This window comes from Pelmatolapia mariae, linkage group LG18 (assembly GCF_036321145.2).
Source record: "Pelmatolapia mariae isolate MD_Pm_ZW linkage group LG18, Pm_UMD_F_2, whole genome shotgun sequence".
In the NCBI taxonomy this organism is placed as follows: Eukaryota; Metazoa; Chordata; class Actinopteri; order Cichliformes; family Cichlidae; genus Pelmatolapia; species Pelmatolapia mariae.
In genome coordinates, this window is record NC_086243.1 from 35,017,183 (window position 1) to 35,029,281 (window position 12,099).

The 12,099-nt window shown below is 45.6% G+C and overlaps 1 protein-coding gene across 10 annotated transcripts in view; it reads left to right on the forward strand.

Annotated features, from left to right (window-relative positions):
* Window positions 1-477: 477 nt before the first annotated feature.
* LOC134616361 (disks large homolog 1-like) overlaps window positions 478-12,099 on the forward strand; it is a 104,662-nt gene continuing 93,040 nt past the window's right edge. For 2 of the 10 annotated variants that reach the window (XM_063461200.1, XM_063461201.1), the window contains exons 1-2: window positions 478-1,241; window positions 4,813-4,944. In XM_063461200.1, the coding sequence (XP_063317270.1) occupies window positions 1,223-1,241; window positions 4,813-4,944 (151 nt within the window). In that variant the 5' untranslated portion in view covers window positions 478-1,222. The remainder of the gene's footprint in view (window positions 1,242-4,812; window positions 4,945-12,099) is intronic. The other 8 variants (XM_063461202.1, XM_063461203.1, XM_063461204.1 and 5 more) reach the window with 4 other exon arrangements.

Consider the following 12,099-nt stretch of genomic DNA (forward strand, 5'->3'; position numbering starts at 1 on the left):
GTTTTATCAGGTTATAATTAAACCTTCAACACAAAGGAGCCACAGTGAGAGTCCTCTGGGTGTTTTGAATTCTCGTCTCTTATTTCAGCTGATTTATTTTTAATCATTTCTATGATCTACATTTTCTTTATCTCATTGTTTTCTACATGTGTTTGTTTTAGTTTCTATCTACATCTATTTGGTTTAAATAAAAACAGAAGCCTGACTTTGTGTTTTCATCCATCTGTCCTGCTTTCACCTCCATCTCCTTTCACATCTCCCTCTCCGCTTTCCTCAACTTTCACTCCTCTTGCTTCCTCTCTCCTTTCTCTCACTTTTCCCCCCCTTCACAAAGTTTATCCCCCCCGCTGCCTCTTCCCTGCCTCCTTCCCTCCTCCCTGACCCTCCTCTTCCTCCTCCTTGGCCTTGTAGGTGAGCTGCATGATTGGGCGGCAGGTCGGAGGGGTAGGCTTTTGGAAATCACATGGTTTACGTTTCCAGCTCCCTGAGTCGCCATTTTGGAGGAAAGTTTGGGAATTTGTAGACCTGGGGAGGTGCTGGAGAGGGAGAGGAGGAGGAGAAGAAGAAGAAGAAGAAAAGGGGAAAAAGGAAAAAAGAGGAAGGAAGGAGGAGGGATTTCACAGAAGTTTGACACGAATGCACGTCGCAGGCGGGGATACAGCGGAGCGGTGCGGACCAGTGCGGGATAAGTGAGTGTAGGTGTGCCGCCAGCCTGGCTTTGAAGTTTTTTTTATTTCTGGACGAAGCCGCAGAGCTCCGGAGCCGCCTCCTCCTCCACCCAGCAGCAGCGGGCAGCTCATGCATGCGCCGCCTGCACAGCAGCGGGTGTTTCCCGGACTTTGGCACACTGCAGGTCCCGCTCGGTCCAAGCCAGATCTGCACTTTTCAGAGCCAGCTCCAGAGTCAGCCTGCGCGGTGCACGCCGGCGCACACAGCCTCTACATCTGTGAGAGTCGGTAGCTCAGCGGAGCTTCGTGGGGCTTCACTTGTTAGCGGGACTGCTGGCTGAGCCGTCCCCGGAGGCTCGCTGTTGTTGTGCCAGTCTGCCCCCCGACACTCCGTCCGGAGGGCTTTCGGCTCGGAGGGATTTTCTTCAGCCCTGACTTGGAGCGGTGACAGCGGCGGGTTTATCCGGCGGAACCGCGAACAAAAACCGTCCTGTGTGAGGACTGCATGCGGCTGAGGCGGATCTAGCCGTGCCGTGCCGAGCCAGACCCCCACCATGCCAGTGAGAAAGAAAGGTAAGCCGCTTTCACTTCACATATTAACTAGCAAGCTAGCAGGCTAGCCGCTCAAACTCCGGCTGCTCCTTCGCTTTTAAAGACACTCAGGACTCGAACAAACACGGGACACGCAGCGGCTCACACGCCACACGAGCCAAACACGGCCCACACGGCTCGCTTTGGCCCTGCTGAGCTGAGCCGTGCCAAGTCAGGTGAAGTCAGTTAAAGTAGGAGCTAGCCGGTTAGCCACTGCTGCTAACCAAGTTGTAAATGGGGCACCTTGTGTGGAGAACTAAAAATAAACTCTAATATGAATAAAATATTCACCTCGTCCTCAGCAGTCAGCGCGCGATTTATGAATATAATGAACTGTAAAAATTTAGAATAATATTCTGAGTTAGTGTACACGTTATTAACCGTGTCTAACTGTACTTTTATCCCGGGAAAAATAAAGCTTGTGCCCGGGGCGGTGGAGGCAGTGAGTTAAAGAAAAGCCACTTATTTAAGTCAGTGAAAGAGTCACCTCGTTCCCTGCTCTAAGTGCACATTTCATGAATTAGATTAACTGTAAAAATTTAGAAAAAATGTTCTCATTTAGTGAACTCATTCATAAATACGGAGACCTCCACTTTAATCCCAGGAAAAATAAAGAGAATTTCAAAAGCCTTGCAAATGGTGAGTCAAATGCCTCCTAATTATCCATAGTAATTATGTTTAGCCTCCCTCAGTATGAAAAGACAAGAAACATTTTAATGATCGTTTTTTTCTGCAAACTGCAAAAACAAACCTAAACTGTGCCATCAGTGTGGATGAGTCACTACACAAAATATTCAGTGTTTCAGTGTTTCAGTCACTGTAGTTCATGTCTGAGCTCAGGTGGGCTGCACCAGCAAAACCACTGCAGTTTAAAAAAGTCTAAATGTTCCTTTGATTCAGTGTAAAAGCCTGAACCATAAAGACATCACTGCTGAAAAAGTGTCCCTCTGCATTAAAAACCTTCACAGGTGGAGATTTTCTAACCAATCAGCAGCATTTTGTGCCTTTAACAACTTATTTAAATATAGAAATATTAAATCCACACACACCCACTCCTGAGTGAAACTGACACGGACATAAAACGTGTGTTTTATTGGAAAGTGTGAGCTGTTAATGACTCCACTGTCTTGAATAGGACCCGTGCCCATTCTGGTCCTCGGGCCACATATTTGACAAACCTCATGTAGCTGAAGAACGTGGAGAAAGACATCAGCTGATACGCAAATGAAGTCTTTTAAAGTTGGCAGCTTCCATTGTAGCTCACACCACATAACGCACCAGTTTAACGTTTATCATCATGTATTTAAGCTCCATGTTTCAGCGCTCACAGTGACGCGCGCAGATTTGTTGATTTGGGTCAAACCTCAAAGACCGACACAAACAGAGAGAAGGAGGCGTTTTAATTTAAAGCTGTTAATTGGCCGAGGTAATTTTCTGCTGTTTAGAAACTGACATGTGGGCTGTGAGGTCAGCTGTGAGGTCAGCGTATCAGGCTGAAGCATCAGGTCAGCTGAGGGTTTGTAGGCCGTCACAATCTCTGTCTCAAACTTTCACTTCCTGATAAACCAGAAGTGAAGACGGAGGAGTGTGACATTAAACGTCTTCTGTGCTGTGACACAAATCGCCTGGTTTATGTTTTATGTTGTATTTGAAGTTCATACTTTCAATTAATGTGGCTTTTAAAATGAGATCTGTGGTTTTCCACCTCAGCTGTGTTACACCTTCTAACTCAGGTGTGTGTGCAGGTTTTCAGCAGCACTTCCAAAGCTTTATTTCTTAAAGCACTCGACCATAAAGTTATTAAAGTTGGTGTCTTTGATTCGAGAGGTCTTCATTCAGTGAAACATTCGCTCTGAGCTCGAGTTCAGCCGGACTTAGACGATTTTTGGCGCTTTGTGAACGTAGACTTGGTTCCTTCCTGGATGTTATCGGTGACGCGCGAGTAACAATGAAGGAATCTAAAACTGAACAGGACCCGAGGCTTTGTGTTTCAGGCAGTTTAATGTTGGCAGGGCGGGATCTCTGAGACACACTTTGGCAGATATCAGGATCGTTACAGACACTCGAACATTCGTGAGCGAGGGGACATTTATCGACATCGTGGCCGTCGTGTTTCACGTCACTTTCGTGATGGCTGAATGTTCAAACGCGGTTCGATGAACAGCCGAAGCCTTAAAACCGTTCAGTCACACAGGCCTGGAGACGGGAAAAATAGTATTCCTAAACTGACCAATCCAACGTGACCGAAGCAACCACAACCATGTTTCTGGTGCAGCGTCTTCTCTGTGACCGACTGCGACACCAGCAGCCTCCTGCCAGCGTTTCCAGCTCCACGTTGTTTTATGGTTTTGATGGTTTTATGTCTTAGTTGGAGTTTTCTCTGCTGGTTCCAGCGTGAGCCGAAGGATTCAGGCTTCTTGCCTAAATTAAGCTTGAAACAACAACAATGAAACCAAGACAGAAGCAGGACGCAGCTAACTGCCAATTCATCTAAATCAGTGCTGACGGAGGCGAGAGGCCCAACGCACCGCCTCCTCGGGCTTTGTGTGTTTTATTTACAGGCGAGACTCACAGCCAATCAGCAGCAGGCATGAATCGAAGTGAGAGAACAGGTTAATGATGGTAGAAACAACAATCTGATGGTAAATGTGTCGCTGTGTGCATAACTGTCCAGGAAGCATCAGTTTTTTAATGAAGTACATCTGTCTGTGTGAGGTTCTTCTGACATCTGTCCTTTAAATGATCCAGTTAATTAGAAAGAAGTCGTAAGAGTCACATGACATCGCTCAACAATAACGACCTCTGTAGATTCCTTCAGGTTCTGACTTCCTGAAACTCGGCGCCGAGCCGACGTTCTCGCTGCCGTGCTGCAGCTTACACACTGACCTTTATTACAGCTGATTCACCAACAAGTAAATCAGCAGAAATGTGACCATCAGAGTTACAGTCAAAGTCCTGAATCTTCTCCACGTGCAGCTCCAGCGACGTGAATTGTGTTACTGTTTGGATGTCTGTGATCGATCGGTGTTATTGGACGATGATCTGCATTAAAATGATGTTTAGTTGAAGCCTTGAATTTAAAACAAAGTTCTGAATGAAGCCTTCGGGTCATGATTTGAGTCGACTTTCTATTTACTACTTTCAGCTTAATCATTTTATCAGATTTGCTTTGGTCTGAATGTGACTGTCAGCAGCAGACGTAGTAAATCTGTCCTTAATGCTTCCCTCTGAGCCGAGCCTGATACTCTGACCTTTATACTTATCCGCTGGGGAAAGGCCTCTTTAACTTCATTTATACTCCTTTAAAACCTGCCCGCAGTCTTAAACGCATGCATATTTGGATTTGTAAAGTATTATTTCACTCTCCTGGTGCGTGCGTGCTGCCAGTGCAGCTCAGCGTTTCAGCACAGAGGGATTATTTGTGCCTGTCTGACGGTTTGAAGCGGCCCTCTGCTGCCATCTCATCTCAGATCAGTCCTCGTTAGTCGCTGAGCCTCGGCTCTGTCGTATCCCCGGCTCACCTCTCTCGCCGCTTCCTCCTCCTGTTGTACAGACGCACAGCGAGCGCTGCAGCTGCTGGAGCAGTACCGGGCCAAGCTGAACCACACCGAGGACCGGCAGCTCCGACACTCCATCCAGAGGGTCATCGACATCTTCCAGAGCAATCTCTTCCAGGCTCTCATAGGTACGATCGCCTCTCTGACCCACAGAACACCTCACACACGGTTACCACACATCCTGGAAACAGGACGTCTCTAGTCCTGGAACATAACCCTGGAAAATAAGGACCTGGCCTGATAAAGGTTTCACATCACAAAAAGCAGTCTTTGTACTTCAGCAGTTTGTCACAATCTTGACATGAGTAAGAACACTGAGCTTATCTGTAGGTGACACAACCACAGAGTTATTTAACCCTTTTAAGCCCATCGAAGCGTGCACGCTCCCATTTGTGTAAGCACATAAGCTAGTGCAATCATTTTTCTTTTGCATATGAAACCGGAGGAGTTGTACTTGCATAACATGCATTCAACTTGCTCCGGGTCGCAGTTTCCTTTTACATATGACTTTGCAAAAATCGCATAAAAAGCACTCGCAACATCAAAAACATTACAATCCAGAAGCACACTGCTGATCCGATCAGCTGTTCATAACGTTGTTTTTTTTGTTTTTAAATTGCACTGTTGGAAATGGTTTATTTTTATGCACATGCTGTTTTTTTCTTTGCAAATTGTGCACAATAATGTTTATTTTAGTTTTTGCTGCAGTTTATAAAAATGAGTTTGCCTCAAAAATGAAACTATGAAGATGCTCAAAATAAATTTCCTGTGGTTGGAAACTATTTTGTGCAAAGTTTGCATTTCCAGTTCTGAGGGATAAACCTCTGAAGTTTCTGTAAGAACGATTTTCAATTTTGTTGTAGTTTATTGCACTTTTTTGCAATTTATCTAGTTACTAGTGGACTTAATCCTTACATCTTATTAAAATTTGTGATATAACGGTTGTAGTAATGTATAACATTACTCCCAAAATGCGCCCAAAAATGGCTCTACAGCATCTAAAAATATAAAGATGAGCTCTGGTGGACCTGGTTCTATGGTGGGCTTCCATAATCCAGACCAAACCTGGGAAGAGTTTTGGGGTATTTTTGGTATTTCTTGTTCACATGTTGTGTAAAAATGTGTGTTTACATCATGGATCTTAAGATGTTTCAGTGTCTGTTTGCCATCTGATGTGTCATCAATCCTTTAATATTATTGTTATCATTATTATTATTATGATGATGATGATCCTCGGTGTCAGTGAGAGCTGTTTGATGAGTCACGCTGAGGTTTCCACTAACAAAGAGCTTTTAAAGGATTTGTTATTGTGTGTTTTATTAAGTGAATATATATAAAGCAGTTGAGTCGGTCTGTGAGGACCTGACATCATATCTCTGTATGTTTTTGGCTGCATGGCAGCACACAGCGGTCTGAATATAAAGATTTCCATTCAAACCGGAGCAGACTGTTATTGACGGCGAGCTGTGATTCAGCTCTGCGGGTGTAAGTCAGAGACAGAACGACACGGACGGTCGCTGTTCAGTCGGGAGGAGGAAGGCAACAATACAGATCAGTGTTTGGTCCTTGCAGCATCGTTTGCACATGTGCAGCTGCCCTGCAGTTAAATGAACGCGCTGCGGCCGCTCACTGAGGAAAGTAGACCCAAAACATTATTACACACGAATGAAATGTGAGCCACATGTGAACACATCACTCACACACTGCGTCTGATTGGACCGCTCTGACCACGTTCACGTAACCAGAGTTGACTTTTTGAGCTCTAATGTGGAGAAAACCACTAATTAGATCCTTTATTTAAAGTCAAATATCACATGATAATTATCACTGAAGCGATAATGTGCTTCCACCTCCAGGTGACCTCTGACCTCGTCACGTTTGTGGGTCTGTAGGGTAGAAACGGCCTCGTGACCCGGGGTCGTCTCTGCTGTGAGGCGTCACAGTGGGGCGAGAGGCCGTAAAGTTCGTCAGTGTGTTTGTGTGCAGAGCTGTTTTCTGTAGATTAGCACAGTTTTACTGGATCAGGGTCATAATATATCAGCACTGCATTGTTGCTAATTTACCACCTAAACAAGCTGAACTGCAACACTTTAGCTGCGACTAAATCCTGACAGCCGAGTGCAGTCTGAGACGTGTCCACATTCATTTCATCCTGAAATTATGCAAAGCAATGAACCAAATCAAACAGACTGATACTGCACTGAAACCTTATCGGCTAATAAGGTGTTTATGCTTATTGTGTCATCAGCTTTGTGCTGATAAATGTTCAACAACTGTGTGATGAAGAGCTTAAAGACTGACTTTAATCGCGGTGACATCGTCGCTTTTGGCTCCAAAACAATAACTCTCTGTGCTGAGGGAAAATTTTTTATTTTTTGTTACAAAACTTGTCTTTTGCCTCGTTTGAAAGGCACCTCTGTCCATCGCAGAGCTGCTCCTTCACCTCTCCCAAAAAGTCCACGTACGCTCGTGGTTCAGTTCAGGTCGAGATGATGAAAATGGCTTTTGATTTAAAAAAAAAAAAAAAAAAATCCATGTAGAGAAAGTGAAAGCTGTGAAATGTGCCCGACTCCCGACCAGACGACCCTGCGTCCTGCCCTCAGGGTCATCTGGGTTCCCTTTAATTTTCGAGGAAATCCTGTTAAACTAAACCAAACCTCTTTGTTTTTTTTTATCCGTCCGTTTTCCACTGCTTATGCAGATCCGAGTCACATCCCGATACTCTGAGCTAACTCGGCCGTAGCAGCAGGAGCTCAGCTCTGAGTGACTGAGCCCAGACACACAACACAGATCACAGTTAATACAACATAGTTCTGGTTCTTGAGCAGCTTCTGTTCACAGTCCGAACATCAAAGTTTAGGTTGACCATCTCACACTGATGCCTCCTCCGTCCATCCAGCATCGATGAACCCAAATACAATCTAAAGTGTGTGTGTGTGTGTGTGTGTGTGTGTGTGTGTGTGTGTGTGTGTGTGTGTGTGTGTGTGTGTGTGTGTGTGTGACGTCTTTCACAGGGACGCCAGGTTGACCTGAGTCATGAGCTTCACATAATCAGCTGGCGGCTGTCAGACTGTGATAACTCGCAGCGTAATGAGACGGCTGAGCTCCTAATGAGCTCCTGGCCGTGGACGTGTTTCTCCACAGTGCATCAGCGTGTTGGCCTCTGCTGTGAATATCGATTTGTTTTTCCTGCAGACGGTCGTTTCTCAGTTTCATTGAGAAAAATAACAAATCTGTTATTTAACTGTTCGCCTCTCCTCTGTAATTACGGCGAAGCAGAAGTCGCCCTGCAGGTTTGCAGATGCCGGCGTTTCTCTGATGCTCTGCCAGCGTCATGTTTCTCTGATTGGCTGTCGCCTCGCTGCCGGCTAACGGGACTCTCCGAGTAAACGCAGAAGCAGCTGCAGGGTTAACGGACGCCGAGCAGCAGGAATGTGGTCCGATGTGTTTGAGTTTCCCAGGAACGACTCGCTGAAAGACTCAAACACTGAGTGTGTGTTTGTGCCCTGGGACTCGCCAACAACAGGAAGTCTTTCTGAACGTTTGCTTTAACTTTTTAAACTTTCAGGTTCAGTGCTGCCTTTCTGTCGGCTCACGCGGCTCTGAGTGAACAGAAGCAAGCTGCGTTTAGGTTTATGATCGATGACCTGTTTGTAGAGGTCAGTGTCCTGCTGCTGTATCAGTTTGGAAAGCATTTTCTTTCCAAATCATTTCTCACAAACAGGCACCAACTTTTCCTTGTAGCTACACTGATTGGTGTAAATATTCCTCAAGTATAATTTGAGCATGGCGGCTCGTTTCCCTCAGTCCTGCGTGTCCTGCAGCTCCGCTCTGTGTCTTCATCACTAATACATGAGTGGAGATCATCAGTGGCCTGGATCCTGCCTTCCTGCGTCTTCCACCTGCATGTTTGCTCTGCAGCTTACAGCAGAGTCACGCCACGCTGACGACTTTCTCATTCAGTGGGTGGAGGCGGTCTCGTCTCTGCTGTGTGGATGCTCATCGTGCGATCACCTCCAGCTCCTCTGAGGATGTTTGTGTTCAGGTGTGAAGCAGAGGCCGAGTCTGCGGTCGTGGTTTCAGTCTGAAAAGGGTGGAGTCCCTGCTCCAGGGCAGGGATGAGCTGCTGCCTCGGGTGGAGGCGGGTTGGTGGACGCTCTGCTGATCCGCTGTGATAAAGACAGAGCTGAGTGTGAAGGCAGAGGTGTTGATTTCCTGGTCGATGTTCCTAAAGAGAAGAAAATAATGGCCGGTATAAGAGGCAGAAATGAGCTCGTGTTCTTAGTGATGAGCTCAACAGGAGCCTGTTAAGGTGGACTGACTGAGATTATGTGTCCTGTATGTCGCTCTGCACGTCCAGAGGAGCTGGAAGATGTGGCTGATTAGATGGATGTTTGAGTCTTTATGGTATCAGAAGAGTTTTTCTCATCTTCATGTGACTCGTTTGAAACCCACCTCATCTTGTGATGAACTCCAGCTCCTCCGTCATGCAGCTGGTGGTCCTCGTTGTGCTCGGTGTAGCGGCTCATGAACCAGCGCCTGCTGCAGGCAGAGAAGAAGAGAGGGTAATGGTCCCAGTCCAAGAAGGTGGAGCTGAGCACGCCCAACCATGGAGCGAGACTCTGAAGAGGAACCTGAATCACATCGAGGATCAACCAACCAGAGACCGGCTGAGACTGCTGGGACAGGCAAACACTAGACAGGAAGTGCAGGGCTAGAATGATTAAGGGCTGAACTTTCAAAATAAGAGTGAGGAGATGACATCATTCTGTTGCTTGGATATAAAAATAGGAAGTGAAATGTAAACTCTGGTAGACGATGGCTGGGCGAGCAGCCCGAGTAAAGTCTGTTTTTATGGAACATCTTACCTGTGACACAAAGTGAGCTGCTGAGTATTTGAGGATTAAACCTGTGACGTGTTTTTGTTAGTCATCTGCCACACTTCCTCTAATCTTAGCTCTTTGTTTTGGCTCATAGAAATAATTCCTGCCGCCTTTTTCCACACTCACGGGTCTTTTTGGGGTCTTGGTCACGCACACAAGCACCAAAGGTTTCCACATGTTCAGTCCCATAGTCTGTGTTATCGTACTTCAAAGGAAATTAATTCATTTTTTCTTATTTATGGTGAAAAATGTGATTCATGCTGCAGTAAACGAAGCCCTGCTTTGAATGATTAAAATATTTCCCGCTGATTTTCCTGTTGGGGGAACGCCGACGTTTCCCCCGACGACGGCTCGGTTTTGATCTGGTTTCAGATCGATAAGCTCGGAGCCGAACGGATCGCGTGTTGCTGACAGACGTTCTCCGTCTCCGCTCTTTATCTTCATCAGATTATGGCAGCTGCAGCTTATTAATGATGATTCTCCGAGTTTCATGCAAAGCGCCTGTTTAATGAGCTTTCTGTAAGCCGCACTGATCAAAGTTAATTTGTAATTTTAAAGACGAAACATTTTGTTTGGAGAAGTCTTCACCACTGAGACCATCGTGCAAAAATAATTGGACCCAGCTGTATTCATTACGTTTTTTCTGGCTGATTTCTGACTGACATTAATATTTAGGTGGTGTGAAAGGATACTGGTGTAGTAGATACTCAGAGAAACAACGAGTCAGACTCTTTATATCAGGACAAAAGCCTCAAATCCTGGTTTTAATCATTTTAATAGTTTGATTTTTAGTATTTATTTATCTATTTATGTGTGTTTTATGAAGGGGGTTGTAAAGATTTCCTTTTGGGACATCGGGGCTGACGTGAGGTGCTCTGTTGGTCGGTGTGTGGTCTGTTTTGTCCATCTTTCCTCTAATTGGCTGCCCCTCGTAAACAAAGGATTTGAAGAGCGGGTTGGTGGGGCGACTTAAAGGGGCCGTCACCTGTTCATTTGCAGCTTCATATTTGTCTTCTTGGACACTCCTAGGGTAGCTTTGCATGATTTACAACTCAAAATAATCCTTTTTTGTCTTATACTGGGCAGCCAATCAGTTCATCCCTACATTTAAGCTAACTTTATTCTCATTGGCTGCCCCTCGTAAGAATGTGGGTGGGGCTTCTGAGATGAGCTTTGCTCGTACTTTCACTCGCCTCATCATTAGAAGCTTGAACATTCCCCCGAGAACAGCAGATACGTGACGGGAAGAGCAGAAAACTGTGCTTCGACAAAAGGCTGCAGCTTTGCTCAGCGCATGAATCCCAGTATAGACGGTTTTAAATTACAGCGGCTCGAGCAGAATTATAACCCGGTATGATCGTATAATCCACAGAGAGGTCAAATGCTAGATCAGGAGCTGCAGTGTTGGATTAACACTGACTGTGCTGCTGAATGAGTTTTCAAACGTGGCTTTTTACAGGGAATTTCCTCAACTTATAAATAAATAAATGAATGGAGAACAATGGGGCGGGTGGTGGGGGGCACAGGGATGTCTGGCAGGGAGTTTTGGGTCCTGTGCAGGGAAGGATCTCACTAACCGACCCCCACTGAAGACCTGCAGGCATCACGTCCTCCACAGACAGAGTTGTACTTCCTCTTTCAGAGTTAACCTCCTAGGACCTGGCGTCCACATATGTGGACATCACATTTTGGGATGTCTAGACCAAAATACTTATTTTTTCTCTACAAGGGCCTGATATCCACTTACAAGGACATTATACTGCCACTGTGCTATCAAAATTTAAAACCAATGTCCTCATATGTGGCTCTCATTTTTCTCAGAAACAAAAATTAGGTAAAAAAAAAAAAAATCAGGTAATTCTTTGGGACCTGATGAATGTAAAAACAATCAGCCCCAAATAGCAAAGGAAAAATAAATATGCATGCCATGAAAGAGTTCAGGTGTTAGGAGGTTAAAGCTCTGTCATCCACCTCAGCTTGAGCTGAACTAAGCAGCGAGTGAGTTTGGACGTTTACAGAGTCAAAGCTGCTGCAAAGAGGTGCATTTGATTCATAACACAACACGAAGGAAATGAGGAGCAAGAAAATAAGTCAGTTTGTCTGGATGGTTTTGCTAATCTTTAGAAGGAAAATAGTCAATGCATGTAGCAGTCATGTTTGTGGAAGTAACGTTAGCATGTGTCACGTGACCTCAGCATCATACAGACTTCCTGTGATGTCGCCTGTGCAGCGCGATGAGGAAACCTCGTGTTAATGAATAAAACTACCGCCGTGGGTTTCGGTCGTTCTCGACTCTTAACGCTGTTTCCTGTTTTCCTGCGGTGCTTTAGCATCGGTCGGAGAATCGGCTCCACCTGCCGTTTGCCTTCATCAACCAATCACCTCTCATTCGAGCAGCTG